Source organism: Euprymna scolopes, chromosome 18 (genome assembly GCF_053919585.1).
Source record: "Euprymna scolopes isolate OS-2025 chromosome 18, ASM5391958v1, whole genome shotgun sequence".
In the NCBI taxonomy this organism is placed as follows: Eukaryota; Metazoa; Mollusca; class Cephalopoda; order Sepiida; family Sepiolidae; genus Euprymna; species Euprymna scolopes.
In genome coordinates, this window is record NC_136499.1 from 43866014 (window position 1) to 43887680 (window position 21667).

Consider the following 21667-nt stretch of genomic DNA (forward strand, 5'->3'; position numbering starts at 1 on the left):
CACCGTTGAATATTAATGACTACATTACAGGCATAGTAGTTTTAATAGAATAGGTTACTTTTGCCCTGGTCTGGTTTCGTTAGATGGGATATTATTTGTGTTTTATTCTATTTTTTTTTTTTTATCTATTTTTGATGTTATCGATTATATAAAGGAGATGGAAGGGACTTAGGTTATGACTTTTACCACATTAAAACGAGAAAAGCAGAAGTTTTAATTTAGAGATGTTACACATAATTTTTTTTTTTTTTTTTTTTTTTTTTTGCAATAGACCATAGACAATACCAGGTAACTCTACTAGTTGCATATAAAATTATTTAAAAAGTCAACAAAGAGTTTTTTTTGTTTTTTGTTGTTTTTTTTTTAAACAACTTTAACTTTTATATAAAAAAATAGAAATCTACAGACAGTAAGTGGAATAAAAAGAACCAGAGTTGAACAAAGATTCACCATCTGGAAAAAAAAAAAAAAAAGCATTATAAAAATAAGATTCTTTTGTAATTAGAAAATAGTCTGTATTACATATTGGAAAGCTGAGTGGATTTATCTCTAGACTTTTTTTTTTTTTTTTTAATACTTACACGCCTAAACGTCCATCTGCATTAGTGACAAATCTGTTAAAATCCAATCTCAGCATCAACTGGGCAATGTTCTGTTGGCTTGAATGCGTTTGTGAACGCAACAACATGCTGAATAGCATTCCGGTTTGGTTGCGAACATCCTAGATTTTAAAATACAAATCCAAGATGAAGACACAAAGAATAAGTTAAGATTTGCCAAAGTCAAAATTTTGTCAAAAATTAAAGACTCATCTTTGGAGGGTGGGGTACAGTTGGTTAGGTTTGAATCTGCAAATTAAGTTCAATCTCACACGATACAATTTATAGTAAAACCAAACTTTGTTAGATACTAGCCAACCCAGTCCTGGCGAAAAATTAGATTAACTTAAGAAATGCTGTGCCCCAACATTGAACTATTGAATACAATAAATATTACCAATTAGGGCTGTGACAACAGAATATTCTTTTCATTCTTTTGACTCTCGGGTATATATCCGACACAGACACACTTAATCAACCAAGAATCACATCACTATATAAAAATATAAGATATGTACGGATATATATTCAAGAGTCAAAACAATGAAAAGAATATGCTGTTGTCACAGCGCTACCAATAATCATGATAATAACAATAATAAGTTATGATGAAAACAAGGTATTTTTTTTTTTTTTTTACATGAGGGGTCATCACTTATCAAGGGCCAGAGGCCACTCAGGGATGAGGGTTATTGCATGTACAGTAATCAATGAGATAGTATTGTAATAATCATTAGTATTGAAGATTTGATAGTGTCTTACTTAAGGGGGTGGTTTGTCAGGAATTTGTTTATGTTAGATTTGAAGACATCCAAGTTGTAGTCAGGTGGGAAACAGGCGAATGGAAGAGAGTTCCACAATCGTGCACTTCTGAGAAAGAAGCTCTGCTCATGGAATCTACATTTGGATTTAGGCACAGATAAAGAGTGGGGAAAATTATTGTTTCTCGTGAAAGATTGGCGAGGGGGGGGGAGATGGGAGCTCAGACGAGCACTTGCCATGGAAATAACAATAAAACAACCTCAGGCTCGCAACGTCTCTTCTGTGGGAGAGAGGCTGCAGGGAAGAGAAAAGGGCATCCCCCACCAAACCGCGAAGTCTATTTTGTATTCTGTCAAGGCAGAATAGGCTGTTTTTAGCAGCTCCTGCCCAGATGTGGCAGTAGTACTCCATCCTTGGACATACTTGGCTTTTATACAGATAGAGACTTGCATCAGTAGTGAGATATCTTCTGGAACGGTAGAAGGATCCCACCATTTTCCCAGCGTCCTTGGCAACAGATTTGATGTACGTGTTTCATTTCAGATCAGGAGTAAAGGTCAAACCCAGAAGCTTGTCAAAACATGGAGCCTCCCCAAGACGAGAGCCATCCATTTCAATTGATGCCAGATGGGGATCAGAGCGTTGATGATGTAAAGATAGAAGCTTGGTTTTCGATGCATTAAAAGTGACCAGCCACCTCTTCCCCCATTGTACCACGCGCTCAAGATCAGAGGGAAGAGAATTAGAGAGAACTTTGTCATTTACGGCCTTTGATATGTTGCCATAGATGGTCGTGTCATCAGCATAGATGTCAATGAATGATTTAAGTATGTGTTTTGGGAGATCATTGATGTAGAGCAGGAAGAGAGTTGGGCCCAGGATGGACCCTTGGGGGACTCCAGCATTAATACTGTGGGTCTCTGATTTCTGCCCATCAATCACTACTCTTATGAACCTATCAGAGAGAAATGATTTAATGATTGAGAAAACATTTCCAGTAATACCGTAGCTGGAAATCTTGTGAAGTAGGCCTTTATGCCATACATTATCGAAGGCCTTCGATATGTCAAGAGCAATTGCCCTGGAAAGGAAACCTCTGTCAAGAGATTCACTAATCCTATGTGATATAACCATTAGCACATCTGCTGTAGATCTTGCAGAGCAGAAACCATATAGCATGTCACTAAGAAGGTTGTTTCTGTTGAGGTGGTTGACTACTTTATTTAATATGGATTCCAACAACTTACTCATGACACACAGGAGACTTATTGGTCTGTACTGAGAGGGAGATGACTTATCACCTGAATTCTTAAATACAGGGCATACTGATGAGGTTTTCCAGGGTGTTGGAAAGCACTTCTCCTTAAGGCAACGCTTAAACAGTTTTGTAAGCATGGGGGCAAGTTCTGGTTGGAGTTTTTTCAGCACTATAACTGGAATGCCGTTAGAGCCAGTTGCTTTACTGGAATCAAGGTTCTTGATTAGCTTGGCGACCTCACGCACAGATATTTGTATGTTGCATAGCGTGTTGTCTGTTATAGGAGGAAATACAGGGAGTTGATGGCCATTGTCGCATAGGGTAGAATTAGTTGCAAAGTTCTTGGCAAATAGTCTGGCCTTGTTTGATAGTGATGAGATAACCTCAGGTCCATTGATGATAGTTGGGATAGAACGCACGCTTTTGTTCAAGATCCTGTTTGCTATTTGCCAGCACTGGTGGGAACCAAGCCGCTGCTCAGCTACTTTGGATTTTTTTACAGTGGTTGCTGGCAGTCCTGAAAGCAGCTTTAGTCTAAGTACATCTATTACGTTGGTAGCTATGGAAAAAGTGATTTCTGCGTGCAATGGCAGCAGCACATTCAGGGGAGAACCATGGCTGGCTGTTAGGTTTTTGTTGGAATTTTTTGGATGGTATAAATCAGTCTATGCCTTCAATTAACCTTATTAATTTGTTGTTATATTTTGTGGATTGGAAACTAGAACATATGCAAAACCATTTGTAAAAGTTAACAAGAGGTGGAGAGTACTGGAAATCTGGTGAGATTTGTTGTCACCCTGCCTCCAAGGAATATCACTTGTGACACTTACGTCACCCGCGCGTCGTCCAGTGGTGGAATGACCCCGGTTGTCGGTTCTGGTGTTTCCTCGGCGGGGAAGTCAACGGCCGGTTTCCTGAAACAGACTTGCAAAACAATTGAAAGGACCAAGTCAATAAGCGTTTCTTTTGTACAAACTTCCTTGTATTTCAATAACAGTACAATCGCAGTTAGCTGTTTAGTTAGGGACTGGCCACTTGTTAACTGCGAGGTTTTCTCTTCTCTCTCCAACAGAAAACTCAATTATCTACGTGACAGGGTCAATCGATGGGGGAATCTTCGTTTGTCGGACCCAAGGAAGCAAAGCTCTCTCTAACTAACTGTCAATCTCTCAAGGCTCGCTGCTTATATTGTGGGGGCGTGGACTGGGTCTCTTCCCGTTTCGGGTCGTTGGCCAATCAGAATTAAGGGATCGCTGTCCGTCAAATCTTCGCCAGGCGGCCTATACCCAAAAAAGGAGCTGTCTTTCTTCCTCTGTTGGCATTCGGGCGTTCTCAATTTCGGCCTAATGGAACTTGACAGGTCGTAAAAACAGAAATGTCCTACTTAATTATTTTTGAAAGAACATAAAAACAGCTGAATCCGATTCCACAAAGGCCACGTGTCTTTTCCATAGGGTCACTTATCGCCCAGCTGTTCGTCGACACTGTTCGCTTTGTACATCGGAATTTCATTGGTATCCTCGCCACCCACGGGCTGTCATGGCCAATTTAACGTCATCACGTTCTCCCACCATAAGCTATGATCTTATCTTCTTTTCTGTTTTTCTCTTCCTTTCGTCGTTTACAGCTGCCTTTTTTCCCTTTCTTTTTCCACGCCCGTTGTTCGGGCTCACCGCTACTCTTGGCCTTTTGGTCAGGATCAAAGTGCAGCATCTGTTCTTCGGATGCTGCACTTCCATTTCTTGTTCTCTTTCGGTGGAGGAGAAATCCTTCACGACTGGGACAATTCCTATTTGTGTACCTTTTAGCGTCTCTCACACTGTCTGTGAGCAATTTCTGATGATGGCTTGTGTGAGAACTCCAAGCAAGTACAAATAAAAATACAAGGGATGTTGCAAAAGTAATGCTTCCCATGTTTTATTTCACCTCAAAGGATCAGAGAGGATTACAAATTCAAATGGTATGATAACTGACTCTATGGATTAATGACTTGAATGTTTCATCTCTCTGTTGCAGATATTGACGGTGTGAGACAAGCAGATATTGAAAATGGTGACTAAGTAGAAAAATAAATTCTGGAGCACAAAAGGTCGTTCGTTTTAATAGTATTACTTCCATCTTTATAACTCTAACTTAAAAAAAAAAAATTTTAAAAAAACGACCCCTGTGATAATGTCAATCTTCTGTAATTAGTTGTTAATATGGCCCATCAATTGGTAGTAATACTACTATTAATAATAGTACTTCTAATACTACTAATACAAGAAGAGTCTTGCAGTACAAGTACAGCTACTACTAATAAATATGTGTGCTGAGAAGTTCCAATTTAAAACAAGTGAACAAAGCAATCATTTATAAGTGAATTTTATGCCTGCAACATTGTAAAGTATTAATGATGTAGTTAGGAAAACAAATGTTACGAGAGTAAATGCAAAGACATTTAAAGCTGGAAAAGGAAAAATTATAAACTGAACTGAACGAACGTATACTACAATAATCTCCAAAGGAGGTAATAACTGAGGAAATGGTGTCAAGATGAACGAACACTAACACCTCTCCTCCACCAAAAAGGATGAGTTAATTTTTAATAATAGAACAAAGCTAAAAAAAAACTAAATCTGAAAACCAGCAAGATGTTTGTAAGCGTTTACAGATTACTATAGATACGTTATTACAAGATCTTATGTTGTCTCACAGAATTAGATAAGCATAATCTATTTTTATGTTAATATAGTTTAGGATAGGTAGAAAAAAAAAACTTTGGCATTTATTCATTTAGATTAATTTAAACACACAAAAAGAAAAAGAATTAGTTAAAAAAAATGAACAGTTAAATTATGTTTCTGCATTAGATTTTAACCCTTTATATCCTGAATTATGATGTAGATGATTAAAAATATTTATTGTTTATTTTAGTTAGTTTAAAGGCTAATGATATTATGATTTTAAGACTTTTTCACTATAACGACCTTTTATCATGAAGTTCAATAGTTAAACTACCACTGAGAATTTTTGTATTTCATAAACTTACCTTGATTATTAATTATCCACAGTGCTTGAAAAAAGTATGTTTATGACAACAAACGAAATCCTTCACTCTCTGAGACAGATGGCGGTATACTAAATGTAAGCAATAGACAGTTGCAATCTAGAGATATCTGACATCTACCCAGATACTGAATAAATATGTAAAAGGTGTGTTTAAATCAATTCCCACTTTATTTATGTTGTTATATTCATTTATTTATAACTGAACGAATTAGTTCAACCAGCTCTTAAAGGGGTAAAGACTAAAAATTGTTTATTATTTTGACTAAAAACAATTTTCTTTGGATATTTATTAAAATAAAAACATACAAAGTTAAGCAATGATGATAAATTTTTGAAGTTACAATATCAACCTATTTGCTGTACATAAGACTAGTGAGGGGTACCCGGCGTTACCCGGGTGTTTGGAGGTGTGTTTGGTTTTGGGTAAAAACTCGGGGGGGGGGGGGGGGGGGGTTAAAAAAAAAAAAAAAAAAATGTTTCAGTAGGTAAGTATGAGGATCGAGCCCGAAGCCTTGAGGCAAAGTTGTAAATTCAAGTGTGAAAAAAAAAAGTGTGACGTTAACCATTGCGTCACCGCGAGATGCTAACAGAAACACGTTTGAATTTATTTAATTACTTAAATTAGCAAGTGCACGTTTTAATGACTTAATGAGGTCAACTTTTGACTGCGGGGTAGCATTTCATTTAGTGCGGGAATGCTTTTTTATTTTTGTCCACCAAGACGTTAGGGGTAGGGGGAAACATTATAGGAAAAGGCCTAACCAACATGTGGCGAGCGAAAACTGTTGAATATTTATCTTTCCGAAGTCGAGCAAATTAAATAGACAGGCGAGCTCCGTTGTTAACTCTGAGATATTATGATTTACATGTGATATAAAAAGTTTTAAAAAAGTTGTTAGGTGACCGACCGCTTCTCTGAAAAAAGCCTTTCTTGGACATACACAAAAAGCGAACATACATCTTCGCTTTTTTATATATAGATATTGTTGGTTACACTGTACGTAATTACATGTATCCCAATTTACTTGTTTCCCCACAAGGGCAGAATTAGACATGTGTTTGGTTTTTAATGTGGGGAAAATCCAGCTCTTAAAAAAAAAAAAAGGAGGCATTTTGGATTGGAACAAAAATTTAAATTGCTGCTATCATCATCACCTGTTTTTCTACTCAGTTAACTTCCCTCGGACAACTTGCTTTTATTTCTCCAACTGTACAAACATGCAGGAATCTAAATGCTATGTGAACACACATTTTGCTACCCAACTCCCTACTCAGGTTGCTTCCATATAAATTTGGCACCTTTCACAGTAGCCTTGTACGAATCACTGGCAGAAGGTAATGGTGGCTAAGTGATTAACGACAGACTGACAACCTGGGTGTGCCAAGTTCAAATCCAGTTAGTTCCACAGAAACACTTTCACTTACGGATGTTAGCAACCTTCATGTGGTCCCTCCTGTAAGTACTTAATGTCTTTCTAGAAAGAATCTAACCAGAAAGATACTGAGGAAATAAATATCACCAATAACCATTCGGAATGAATGATGCTCGACAACAACAGCAACATCTGATGAAAATTTAAAACAAACAAAAAAAACAATACTTATAAACAACAATCATGTTGACACACCACTTCTCATCAGATCACCAAAGTTAAGCAATGTTGAGCCTGGTCAGTACAAGATGGGTGACCTTTTGAGAATATTAGGTGCTACATTTAGAACGATATTGACACCTCCCTGCAAGAACTGCAAAAACCTAACATTGTCGTCTCCTCTGATGGGAATATAAAAAACGACTGGGGATCACTTGTGAATTTGTTATTCCCTAGAAATCTCCTCCTTTGGAAGAAGCTTGTTCAACTTGCCTAGGGCGAAAATAATAATAAAAATAAAGATCATACAACTCTTTTTCATTTCTAATTTTTTTCTATACATGAAAGAAAAAAAAAAATCTAAAAGAATCTTTCATTTTCATGGTACTTTGAAATGTTGCAGCGGACATGGAAATTTAAATGAAATTTAAAACAAAAAACAAAAACCACTTACTCTTCTGATGGAAGCGAGTAGTTTTCGCTGCGATGGGTTCAGTTCTCCTGGAGTTGTAGTCTTAATCAGATTGCAAAATGATAAACAAGTCGACAGCAGATCGTCGAGAAGGTGGTTCTAAAAATAGAAAAAGAAAATTCAATTTTTAATGCAGCAATTATTTGAAGTACTAGCTAAAAATCAAGGATGATCACAATTTCACATTTCGTCTGCAGTTTTTCATTTTCGTCACGTAAGAGATCAGATGCACCGTACATAAATTCAGTATGCTCACCCAAATTTTTCTGTTTGCATAGAAAGTATCAGGAGAAAACAAAAACAGTTCCCTTCTCCTTTTCAAATTGGCATTTATGATTACTCTAACATAGCATGGGTGCACGTATGCAAATACATGCAAAATGATGTCACTGGTAGGGAAAAATAGACTATAAAAAAGAGATCACATTAAAAATGGAAATAACGTTTGAGATTACATGAGTGACATCATGGCCGTAGTAACAATGAGGAAATCAATGTCTTTTTACAAAAAAAAAAAAAAGGCTTGAGAGAAAAAAAGCAAATGAACAGATTTACCTTGTCACTGCTTCCGGTAGCGCTATGCTGGAAATTAGGAAGTACATTAATTGACTGTAACCGATTTTTTTTTCTAATTTTACAAATTTCTTAATGTTTTTCCTTGCTGATTTTGAAAACTCATTGTGAGGTTTTCATCTATATCTTTCACTTGTGCCATTGTATCCTATTTTCTCATGTCCCATTTTTATAAGGCCATTTTTTTCCAGAGATATTTTTATTGAAATTCATTGTTATGATCTTTAGATTCAACAGTTCCTTTGTTTTTTTTCTCTCACACTTACAAATTATCTGTTATTTTTATTTCAATAATATCATTTTTATAATTTCATAAACATATATTTATTATATAAATTCGAATAAAAAACTTATTTTTAAAAATAAAAAAACTGATTTTTATAATTTTATAAATTTGAATAAAATAAAAACTTTTATTTTTTTAAAATTTTGTTATTAAAAAGTGCAAATAAAGGCTATTTGTGTTATTTTTATTTGTATATTTTTCAATAATGTCTTTTTCTTATATTTTATTTTAATAAATCTCTTCACAATAAAAATACAACAAAAGTCAAGGAACTGATTTGCCTTGTCACTGCTTCCGATAGTGCTATGGGGGAATTTAGGAAGTGCGATTAGACGATTTTATAATCGAAATAAAAAATATTTTATCGGAATTTGAAATTTAGAACAAAATCGGTAATCGCATCAGAATCGAGAGGAAATATGGGGCATTGCTTCTAATCACCTTTTCATATTAACATGCAATAAAACTGACAAATGATCATTATTGTGTAACCAAATGTGTGTGGCCCCGACTCCCAACATCGTGTGTCATGGTATTTTTCGTTCACTGTGTTCCTTATAGCCAAATCGTCATTTTCTCGCTGGTGACTGTCGATTGGAACACACGTGGGTTCACAAAGTAGAAATATTAAAGTAAAACAAATACGAAAAACACAATGCCAACGTTTCACATATATTTGATGATTAGACTTGTGAGCGTGTGTGTCTTCTCCCCGTTCTATCGATGTTAGGGTCGTCTGTCAGTCGCAATTCGTCTCTATTTCTGTTTTGCAGTCAACTCTAAAAACTGTCCAACCGTTGTCGCTATCAACTCCCATCTGCTGCAAAAGGCATCTAGTTGTCAACTGGCTGTCTTCTCTGCATCGGTCTCTGAAATCGCCTCCACTCCCCACCACCCAGAAGCTGTCCTTCCCTTGTAGTCTGTAGGCTTGTATTGTCATTGTCAAATCTGTAGACTTCTATTGTCATTGTCAAATCAAAAAGGCTCGATCTAAAAACACCTAAAGATTCATTGTTTTCTACTTCCCAGACACTTCCTATTCCTTTGTCTATTGCCACCCCCACCCACTTCAGCACTTAGTGACTCAGGTCCACTTTATAGTATCACAATCGTATGAGAAGAAAGAAAAAGGGTTTGAAGTTGAATGCTCTTTTTGTTTGTTTCTTACGAAGAAAAACTTGGAACAAATGATACATACCGTAAGCTTTCGAAACAAACTTAAATCCAGAAGATCTGTGAGGAATTTATCATGGATTAGTTTTGCGGCTTCAAAATCGTGGATTGGTTCGATTTTATCAATGAGTATTTTGTGCAGAGATTCTATTACGTCCACCTGCAGAAGATTAAATGGAATTTAAATTACTAAGCAGACTTTTTGAAAATAATGAAAAGGTATGAACCAGCAAACAGGTTGACAAAGAAACAAAGAGGAGTGGGTGGAGGGACCGATTAAATGGAAAATACAGTGAGGGAGAAATTGGCCACATAATTATTCTCGGGAAGGGAAGAAGCAAGTGAATACTAATTAAAAATAAAATAATTCTTGCCTAGAATTCCTCCATCTTAAAAAACAAAAATCAAAAAAAATCTGTACAATATATGTACCCGTGACTAAAAGAAAATATCATATTCGAAAACTCTTGTAAATTGATCAAATAGTTTTATTGTTACAAAAAAAAAATAATTTTTAAGTGATTAATGGGAATTTGTAGGCACAACAGCATAAATATAAATTAAATAAAATTTGAATAAAAAATTTGAAAAACCTTAGTGTCGAATGTAATGATAAAAACATTTTTAATTATTTATTTGCCGATATTTCGCTAATAAATAGCCTCATCAGGATAGGTAGTCCAATCCGAGATTTTTTCTTTTCTTTCTTTCTTTCTTTTTTTCATCTTGGTATTATGGTGAAAGTAATCTCTCAGAGTAGAAGGGAATAGAAAAATTTGTGTTGTTTCGGTAGAACCACATGTTAAGCTCAGATTATTTCAAAAATAGGTTCATAAAGTGTGCTACCATCTTCTCATACAAATATAACTCATTATTGAGTTATCTTACTTTGTTTCTTGAGTTATTTTTCAAAATGGCAGGTCACTTCATAAAATTTGATTTTCTTGTTTAAAAATAAAACTTTTTGATCAATGTACATGATTTTTAGAATATAAGATTTAGTTTTGTATTACTGTACACATAGATTCGAAAAAGTTGCCAAAAAACAAATAAATGTTATCAAAGGCAAGATAAGTTATTTTTCTACATAACTGGATATATTTTTCATGTTTTTATTCAATGTAACATGTTTATTCAGCTCGAAAACCATACAGTATTTACCGATGTATTGGAAAATTCAAAATGGCGCCTCACTTCCCTCTTTAACACGGTAAGTTTGGGAAAAGGTGTTATAAATAAAAAACTAGACAAAATACTATTAAAACCCCGCCGAATATATGGCAACCTATGCCACTGTAACATATATTAGGCGAGTTTTTAACAGTATTTTATCCAGTTTTTTATTTATAACACCTTTTCCCAAACTTACCGTGTTAAAGAGGGAGTGAGGCGCCATCTTGAATTTTCCAATACATCGGTAAACACTGTATGATTTTCGAGCTGAATAAACATGTTACATTGATTAAAAACACGAAAAATATATCCAGTTTGGTAGAAAAGTAAGTTATCTTGCCTTTGATAACATTTATTTGTTCTATATTTGTTTTTTGACAACCTTTTTCGAATCTATGTGTATAGTAATAAAAACCGTAAGATTTTCATTTTGTCAGGGAGTACATCATACAAATTTTTTTTTTTTTTTCAGAATCATCATTATGATGCTTAAACATGCATTCATGACCTGAAAGTTTCACCTCTGTGTTGCAGATATTGACGGTGTGAGATTCTAAGAAAGCAACCTTTGTCATGGACGTGTGTCAGAAGCAGAGATATGTCATTAAATTCTTCCATGCAGAAAATATTGAACCAATCAACATTCACCGGCACCTGCTTATGAAGCCGATACAGTTGATGTCAGCAGTTAGGAGATGGGTTCGTCGATTTCAGAGTGACGACATCAAAAGACGTTGGCAAAAAGGTATTGAGAACGGCAACGACTATGTGCAAAAATAAAAGGTCACTCGTTTTAATGGTACCACTCCTGTCTTCATAGCCCTTGAATGTTTTAGGTCTTACTTTTAGAACGATCCTTGTATGTACAGAGATTTTGAAGTAACAGAAAAACCATTGACAGCTCAACAAAAGGAGAAAATCAAAAGACTGATTAATTATTAATGACTCCCTCTATTTGGTGTTATGTCATAAAGTTAGATTTAATGACCGAGCAAGGCTAAGCGCCCCGTTGCTAGTCTATAAATAAAAATAATTCAATTTCTTATAAAAACTGTTTCATAGATATTAAAAAAGTTTGTTTCACAAAAACGTATACACATTGTATATGCATGTCATTTAGAAGTGCATTGATTGAGCGTTTTTCTCATTTGAACTGTGGTACTTACCTGCAAATAATACTGCAGATTATCAATCAGGAAGGCCAGATGAGTCCGTAACTGCCATTTGGCTTCATTTTGGCGTCCAAGACCAAATTCTTTACTTTGCATCTGAATTAGCCAGCATTCTTGAAGTTCTAAATGCACATAATGCACCCGCAATAGAAATCGAAATACACGTTCATATCTAAAAAGGAAAAAAGAAAAATGGGATGAATAAAAACTTTTGATAAGGGGAGATAATCTAGTAAAATGAAAAACTTGTTTGATCAGATTTAAAGGTGCTTATACATTATGAGGCATAGGTGCAATTTACGTATCATGCAAAAATAAATGTTCACCAAAAATAAGTAAAAATTATCTCTAAATCTAATAAAATGCTCTAATACTATTGCAGAACATGACCGTCTAAGTGTTAATCTTCATATCTTAGTCGTCCGTCGATGTCAGCTCATCTCGACCTTTTAAAATTTCCTGATTTGATACAAGCCGCTACCTGCTGTTGACTGTCCCTAACTGGAAACTGTCCTCAACTTTTGCAAACTAAAGATTGTTTGTAAATTTTATTTTACGCTCAATCTACTATTGCTCAGCTTTGACTCTAATTTCTCTGAGCGGCCTCTGAGCCACATACTGTCCCAAACTGAAAACTGTCCTCAACTGTCGCAAACTCACTACCACTCCAAAAACTTGTCAAACTCTAAATATATTGATGCCTATAACGTCCAATCATTTGTCCCTGTCATTATCACATTTCGATTAACAATCCTATTTCAGTTGCTTTTGTGTGCCTTGATGAACAACTTCCTTCTCATTGTCTTTCTACTAACTTCACTTCCTATAACCTTTTGTTTTGCTGATAAACTTATTTTCTCTTTTTTTGTTATAATTTTTCCTTTTGTTTTTCATTTCTTACCATTTCTTTGGCGAGGAGGGGGGGGGGCGTCAATAGTATCACAAACTTACTTTTCCAAAACAGCAGGTGTGAAAAACATATGTAACGGCCAAACAACTTTGTATGTCAATCCTAAGCAACTCAAAACTGTTCCGCTGAATAAATTATTTTGACTCGACGTATCTGAAAAAGAAACAAAACAACTTTTAAAAATCAAAATGGAATCATTGTAATACAGATCATAAATAGTCGTAGCATGCAATACAAATGAGAGCTCTCGTCCGTACTATTCTATTGTATGGCTGTGAAATGTGGTCGATGAGAGCAAGCGACCTACAAAAACTTGAGCTATTCAATCCGTCACATCCTTCATGTTTGTTGGCAGCAGTTCATCGCAAATGCTGTTGTTTGTTCTCGATGCAATGTCTCCTCTCTGCAGCAAGATCTCTCAAGACACCTTCGCTAGTTTAGTCACATTTTTCATCGTCACCCAAATAATTTTAGCCACAAAGTCACTGAACCAACCTCTCCTCAGGATTAGCAAAAATGATGCGGAGATCCGCTGAAAACCTGGCTCAGAACAGTAAAACATAATCCCAAACTGGTCCTCAGCCCTCACCCTTGTGGGAACTGTCGCTGGAACCATGCTTGGCTAATTCTTGTATCTGCTACTGTGTACCCCTTTCTCTCTGACAACGTCCAGCAAGTGATGTCACCAGATTTGAGCCCTCTAAGTCTTGTTTGGTCACTGGGGATGTTTCTTCAACAAAGGTTCTGGTTGATGAGAGGATTTTAGAACATGGTTGATTCATTGATACAAGTGTGTAGAGTGGCATTGATAAGTGGTGATTCCATAGAAAAAAAAAAAAATTTCTTTTTAAATATAAAAAAAAAAATTGAATTAAAAATAAAAAATTTCAATTTAAAAAATAATTACAAAGAAATAAAAAAAAAAAAATTTTTTTTAAATGTAGCAAATATATAAAATAAAAATATAAATTAAAAATTATTTTTAATTAAAATTAAATAAAAAGAACTTGAAATTTAAAAAGATAAATATAAAATTAAAAGTTTTCAAAAAGTAAAATATAACTAAAAATCTTCAAAATGACAAAACATTTTGCAGATCAGTTTATTAAAAAAAAAACAACAAAGTAAAAGAATTGCTAATACCAACCTGCATCCAGCTTACACGTTAAGTGGAATTTATGAAGATGAGTATCATTTTCAATGCCCACATTCCTGATGGCTGTTTGGTACATGGTGTTCAACTCTGAAAATAAGATTAAAATAAATAAACAAACAAAATGTTGTATTATTTGCATTTTTTTTTAACTACTATTCCTATTTTGAATGTTACCCTTACAATGTTTTATAACCAATGTAACCTCTGACCTTCTTCAAGTGCATCTTGTCAAACTCAGGAATTTGTACAGAATTTCAAACAAAACCCCTGGCACAACAGATATAAGTGCTAAGTAATTATCACTTCTCAGTGATAGTCTTCTGAACACTGAAATTTCAATCATAGTGCAAAAGAATTTAATGGCTTATCTCCCCTGTTTTCCCTTTTAAAAGTGTAAAATAAATTTGTGCCAATGAAGAATCAGAGATCTATACTATTAATAAAATTGTAAATGTTTATTTATTTATATGACACACACACACACATACACATACATAAATAAACAAACATTTAGAATTTGGGTTGCCAAAATATAAAAAATATTTAAAGCCAAATTTTTCAGGAAAAAGAGCCAAAAAAGGCCAAATGGAAAATCTTCTGTATAAATGTTATATAAAATAAAAATACCTATATTAAAGATGTCAACTCTGAGATATATTGAAGATGTTGACTCCCAATCATTTGTGATAGTCATTGCCAGTTTTGATGTTATGTAATTAGATTCCCCGAAAATACCAGTTAGCCTTGCTGACAATTGATTATGATGATTATTGTTGTTTAGATAGAAAAATGTTATACATATGACAAGTTATGTTTGAGAAGAATTAAAAATATTTACAGTTAATAATTTTCAGGAATGTAACTTGATGGATGAAATGTCATTCTGATATGTTTTCACTAAGAATGTTAGAACATAAACAAAGATATGTGACAAAACCTGGTATGGATCTTAACACTACGTGTAGTGATGACGTGATGAATTTTAGATTTACACATAGAAAGTAGAGACTTAGATTAAACAGTGTGTGACTGGGAGTTGTGGAGTGGAGACAGACGATGGCAATCATCAGAGCGCTGGACTGGGTAAATGAACATGTGTAGTTATGAAGATGGGAATGGCGTGTCAACCTCGGAAGCAACAACTCGCAACCACAATAAATATAAATATGAAAAAACTTGATTGTTTGAGTTTTTCGTGATAAACATGGCTCGATTACAGGAGCACATCGGAACAGACGAAAATGGTTGTAATTCAAAGTATGTCATTCTTTATCCAGCACAAATGTAAAAGATCTTGATCCGTCCTTCTGTCTACAAACTGTTTAGTATGTCAGAAAACACTGGTTAATCTTTCTATATTTGTTCTTCTAAAATGATATATTTTAGAAGAACAAAAATATTTACATTAAATAGTTTTCAGGAATGTAACTTGATGGATGAAATGTCATTCTGATATGTTTCACTAAGAATGTTAGAACATAAACAAAGATACGTGACAAAACCCAGCAAGGATCTTAACGCTATGTATAGTGATGATGTAATGATTGATTGGTTGTTTTTGTTTTACGGCATATCAACCCTTTTCGGGTTATTTAATGCTGAATTCAAAGATTTTGAAGAAAAATTTTTTAATAGAATATATTTGTTGTTTTCAAGTCGGTTTCTATTTAACCCATAGTTGGGACCCTAACAGGTACTACCACTCCGGGTCAGAGTGGACCTGGGAGCAATGGCAATTAAAGGGTGGCTCCACACACCCCAAAACCCGCAAGCTGGGGCCTCACCACTGGATATAGTTTAAGGTCATATCCAGGACCGATGACGTAATGAACTTTAGATTTACATGTACAAAGTTAGTTAAGTCAGTCTGTAATGAGACAGTTGGCCATCGAAGGTTATGCGAGACAGTTAACGAATCGTGATGACCTCAAGTGTATCGCATTTTTACTTTCTTATCAAATTGCTTCTGCCGATAATTAAGATGTAGAACTGAACACGAGTGTGCCTTTTTCAATGCGGAAGTATTTGAAAGTAAAAGCTGTAAATACAAGCAAGATTTCTGTTGTAAGAATCTTCACATTGCAGTTTTTTCCAAGGATCCGTCAACACAAGATCAACCAGATGGATAAGGTATGTTTCTCCATTGGCCGATGTAAACTCTGAGAGACTATTATTTGTCTCTGTTTCTTATAATTTCTATATGTTCTGTTTAGACAATCACTTGCCGATTAAATTTATACACACGTTATATACACATCATATATACATATAGTACATACACACTCCGACCGGCTACATAACAGTGACATTGGAAGCAATTCCTTTCACTACCAGGGTTTGGGTATACAGCAGCTGTGTTAGGAGTGTGATGCTGTACGGAGGTAAGAACCAGGTTTCCAGCCAGTCCTTACTCGTCTGTCTTCAGCATAACAACAGAGAAATGATAAGATGGAAGTATAATGGTTAGTCAAGAGGAGTGTATCAGCTCTGATAGCTTATTGCCGAAGCTGGATATACCAAAGCTTGATAACAATCAATCGGCTACATTGGTTTGGCCATGTTAAGAGGAGCAACTAAGAGGATAATAAAATGTAGAGGTGGAAGTGAGGAGGAAAGATGACTCAAGAAAACTTGGATGTAAGCTTGTAGGTTTAGATTGTAGACTGTCAGAAATGTCCAACCTCTGACCAAGAAAAATAAGATGATAAAATGAATGATGATGATGATGATGATGACACATATGCCATTTTATCAAAATAAATATCAGATGCCCCCCTCCCCTCCACCGAAACTTACCATGTTCTGTTGCTGCCGTGGGTACCGTCTTTAGAAACGGATGAGCGACATCAATGAAGGCTTGATACAAATCTCCTCTTCCAAACAGAAAAAAATCTTTCAATAATTTCAACTGACCAAATAAATCTGCTTCAACAACCACTAACAACCAAAGTTGCTGTAACAGAGAGAAGAGAGAGAGACAAATGAAAAGCCTTGTTTAGATAATTCATTCAATATTTTTACAGAACCAAGTCGCCAACAAAAACATTTGTAAAATCGGTACTTGTACAGTTTAGTCAAGACATTAAAATATGAAAATATCAAAAAAACGTCATATTGTATGTATCTGTTTTCAATTGAAATTCTCCCCCCCCCCAAAAAAAAAAAAATTTCACTTAGTTTGAGTAGTTTATTTTTATTTTACAGCGAAAAAACATGTTTTTATGACAGCGTGCTCAGGTAGCCATGTTTGGATTTTTAGAACACGCCACGGGGAGATAACTCAGTCTAAAGCGTTGACACCCATCTCCCCACGTTAAATCATAGCTTTTCATCTTAAAAATCGAAACATGGCGACCTTTTGATCGGTATCATGACAAAAAACAAAAACAACTACTTGATCAAATTAAGTGAAATGTTTTTTTTTTTTGAGAACTTCATTCCATAAAGGATACATGCAATATAACTTTTTTTTCTCAATATTTTCATTTTTAATGTCTTGATTAAACTGTACAAGTATCACAAAATCATATATAAAAAAATATAACGGCTCATTTAAAGCTCGTAACTTGTTCAAGCCAGTTCATAAACTGTTTTTCTCATTATTTGGATTTTTTGCACTAGTATTCTCATCTTGAGCATCATTTTCACAATGTTTCAATTGATGTAATCTCTGATGGATACAAATAATCAATCCTTATTTCAAAAATTCCCAAATTATGTTTTTCTCCAACTCAGAGAACCTATCACCGCTTACCCCACTACCACCACATTCTTTCTCTATTCTTAACTTTTAACAAGTGAGCTTGAAAGTTTTCATAGCAAACCATCAGCATTAGTCAACTTGCCAAACACAGACGTGATCCCATTTAAACTTATTCATTGATCGACTTCTCCAGGAATGAGCAAGTCAACTCGGTCATGAACAATATTTGGCGATATTTCCTTGTGTTAATCTCCAAACTCTTTTAATCAATTATTCCAGATGTAATTTAACTTAATTAATCAATTGAAATCGCACAAGATAATTCCTCATTGTGTGACAGACAAGTCTGAAAATAAAGTTCCCTCATAATTTGCTATCTTTGTTATAAGTTGGTTAGGAAGCAGTGAGGGTTGGCTTGGCTAGCTTGCAATTTGATTGGCTGCATTTGTGAAAGTTCTTTATAAGTCAGCCTCTTGCCACAGTGCTGCTATTTCTGTCTCCTCCTCACAACCTGAGTAAAAAAAATGCATTTTTCCCATTCATAGTTTTTTGCACATATGCAGACAGATTTGCCCTTAACCTTCTGTATGACCTTGTAGAATGATCTTCTGCAACCTCCCAATGTCATCTATTCATCTACTTGACTTTAAATAGCCTTGGTGGTCATTCAATATATTACAATATAAGCTCAACAATGCCAAATTGATCAGAAGGTAAACATAGTTATATAAGCTTTAATAAGGTAAAAATATTATTAATTTTTAAGACAATATCACTAGACATGAATACAGCAATAAAATATTCTATGAGTAGTATTAGGTATACCAGCATAGTAAATGACAAAATAATCGGAGTAGATAAGTAATAGGGCAGACTCGGCAGTCTTAACCTTTGTAAATAATCAATTTAAAAAGAAATAAAAAAGCAGAAATCCAAACCAATGTGCCATTATAACTATGTAACAACCTTAGTTCAACATTTTATTTAATGTAAATGCCAAATAGTGATTGAAATGCAAAAATATCCAAATAATATCAAGATCAAATAAGATCTTACTCCATTTGCACTCACTCAAAATACCAGTAATGCCTTGTAATTTTTTATTCCATCCAAATGGATCAGTGGGGATTGCAAATTGCATTGTTTTGATAACTGTACTTATGCATTCATGACCTGAAAGTTTCACATCTCTGTTGCAGATATTGACAGTGTTAGACTGAGAAAGCAACTCCTGTCATGGATATGCATCATAAGCAGAGATGAGGCATTGAATTTCTGGCAAAAGTACATTGAGAATGTTGGTGACAATGTAGAAAAATTAATTCTGGAGCACAAAAGGTCACTTATTTTAATGGTACCACTCCCGTCTTCGTAGTGCTTCAACTTTCTGAGTCGAGAGAAAAAAAAAAAAAAAAAAGGAGGCTTTACTTTTGGAACAAGCCTTGTATATCGCAACCCATCTGATTAACAGAAAAATTCTATCCTTTTACCATCAAGGTTTCTAGATGCCAGAAAATTTTCTACTCTGATAGCTTCTTTTTTCAAACCACACTAACATGCAGAAATTTAAATGTAATATGAACAAAGAGCTTGCTGTTCAACTCCTTATTCAGGTTGCATCTCTGCTAAACTGGCCTCTATCACAGTATTTCCTTGCATTTCAGTGGCTATATATATATGCCATGTGTGGGGGCGAACAAAAAAAAAAAAAGGTGGGAAGATACACTTTTGATTGTGAAAACTGCTCGAACGTACCAAGATGAAGGTTAAAGTGATGTCACCCGTAGTCTGTCCTTTTCTAAGTAAAGCCAGCTCAGCGTCTGTATTCCCTGTTTGGTCCATATTCTTGGGCATAAAAATTCTTGGTACTTTTTAGTTATAAGAGCAAAACTTGAAAATTGACATATTGAATTTCAAGTAAAGCCAATTTCAAGTAAAGCAAATTGTCATGTCACAGTAATGAACATATCCAAAAAATTATGAAAAAAACAATGGGATAGAAAATTTTAATGAAAACAGTTTTCGAAGACAATTAGCGAAAACTGAGTTTTGCTAAATTGGCCTACGATTTTCAAAGTTTTTAGAAAATAATTTCCTTCCTTGCTACGATTCAAACTCTCCCGTTTATTATTTTATTATTTTTTTTTTTAGCAAAACTCAAATTTCTGATAATCTTCTTTTCTGCAAAAACTATTTTCATTAATAATTAATTTTCTACCTTATCATTTTTTGTAATTTTTTAATTAAGCAGATATTGATTTTACTTGAAATTCAATATTTTTATTTTCAAATTGTGGTCTAATTAAAAAGATGCAGAAAAAACTTTATATGCAGTATGTGCAATAGTTTCTATGTAACATGATGGCAATGCAGTTGCTTCTTTGGAAGTAATGCAAGAAGAGTATGCGGCAAAAAAAAGACAGGAATAGTTACTTGCTTTGATTTTAGTCTGCAAAGAAAGTAGATATTTTTCAGAAGTCTTCTTCCCTCTTCCCAACAGAAAATGAAGAAGAGGGGAGTACTAATACTGTGTATTAATACTCTGTAATATAACTACACTTTTGCCAATCAGTTATAGAACAACTATTACAACTACTACTACTACTACTACTGCTACTACTACAAAGAAATACAACTCATAGTTGTTTCTCCAAATAAAGAGAACTTTTAATAATTTCCATCACTCTTTATCAGTGCCTAAAACTAAAATTCCATGAGCAAAGTTTCTTTCCTAGAACTGTCAGTCTGTAGAACACAATACTGCGCGGCTAATTTCCAGCTGACTATAACAGGGTCATTTTCAAATCTAATGGAAATACAGTCATAGTCAAAATTATGGAGCACCAATGAAAAATTGAAATGATGATTCAAACTTATATATTTAAAGGTTAAGAATAGTGGAGTAAACATCAATAAATCTATTTTAACAACAATCAATATTTGGCATGTCCTCTTTTTGCTTTCATAGCAGCTTTTATTTTTTTATATTATTGGTTAAATTGTTGCAAGTGGTAGGATCTATTTTCTGCCACTCTCCATAAAGTTTGGCCTCTAATTCTTTTTTGATGAACATTTGTGCATTCTCACTCTTTTCCCTAGATATGTCCACAAAGTTTTAATGGAATTTAGGTCTGAGAATGGGGAGGGGGGAGCACTTCATCACTGTAATCCCTTTTTTCTCAAACCAACTCATTGAAACTTTTGACGTATGGCATGGGGCATCGTCTTGTTGGAAGATTACATCACTTGGAATATTATTATTAAATATTTTAGTCAAAAAGTTTGGTAAACTTGGTCCAGCATGTTAGTATAAATTGTGGAGTTTATTCTGCCCTCATATGTGTACAACAGTCCAGTGCCTGAAGAAGCCATGTAGCCCCAAACCATTACGCTTCTTCCACCAAATTTGACAGTTGGAACCAAACAGTCAGGATGAAATGCCTTTCCTTCCCTACGGCAAACATAAACCGCTCCAGGGGTGCCAAAAACTGAGAATTTGATACAAGTTTTAAATAGATGTTATGGATGTAATAATTTCAATTGTTCCTTTCAAAGTTTAGGAAATTGAAGCTTGTTAACTTATCTCAAAGTTACTTTTGTCAGACCAAACAATTTTGGCCCAATCATCAGGTGTCCAATTTTTGTGTATTTTTGCAAATTCCAGTCATTTTTTTTCTTGTTGGCCTGACACAAGTATGGCTTCTTCCTTGCTTTGCATCCTTTTAATCCCGTTTCTAATAACATTCTTCTCACTATTTGAGCTGATATGTTTTTGTTTGCATCCTCC

The 21667-nt window shown here is 34.6% G+C and overlaps 1 protein-coding gene across 1 annotated transcript in view; it reads right to left on the reverse strand.

The window, feature by feature from the left end:
• Positions 1–227: 227 nt before the first annotated feature.
• LOC145297602 (gamma-tubulin complex component 4-like) overlaps positions 228–21667 on the reverse strand; it is a 58574-nt gene continuing 37134 nt past the window's right edge. The window contains exons 9-16 of the mRNA XM_080143660.1: positions 16974–17130; positions 14169–14264; positions 13063–13174; positions 12106–12283; positions 9792–9926; positions 7717–7833; positions 582–721; positions 228–453 (exon numbers count right to left, since the gene is read on the reverse strand). Coding sequence (XP_079999786.1) covers positions 447–453; positions 582–721; positions 7717–7833; positions 9792–9926; positions 12106–12283; positions 13063–13174; positions 14169–14264; positions 16974–17130 — 942 coding nt within the window. The 3' untranslated portion in view covers positions 228–446. The remainder of the gene's footprint in view (positions 454–581; positions 722–7716; positions 7834–9791; positions 9927–12105; positions 12284–13062; positions 13175–14168; positions 14265–16973; positions 17131–21667) is intronic.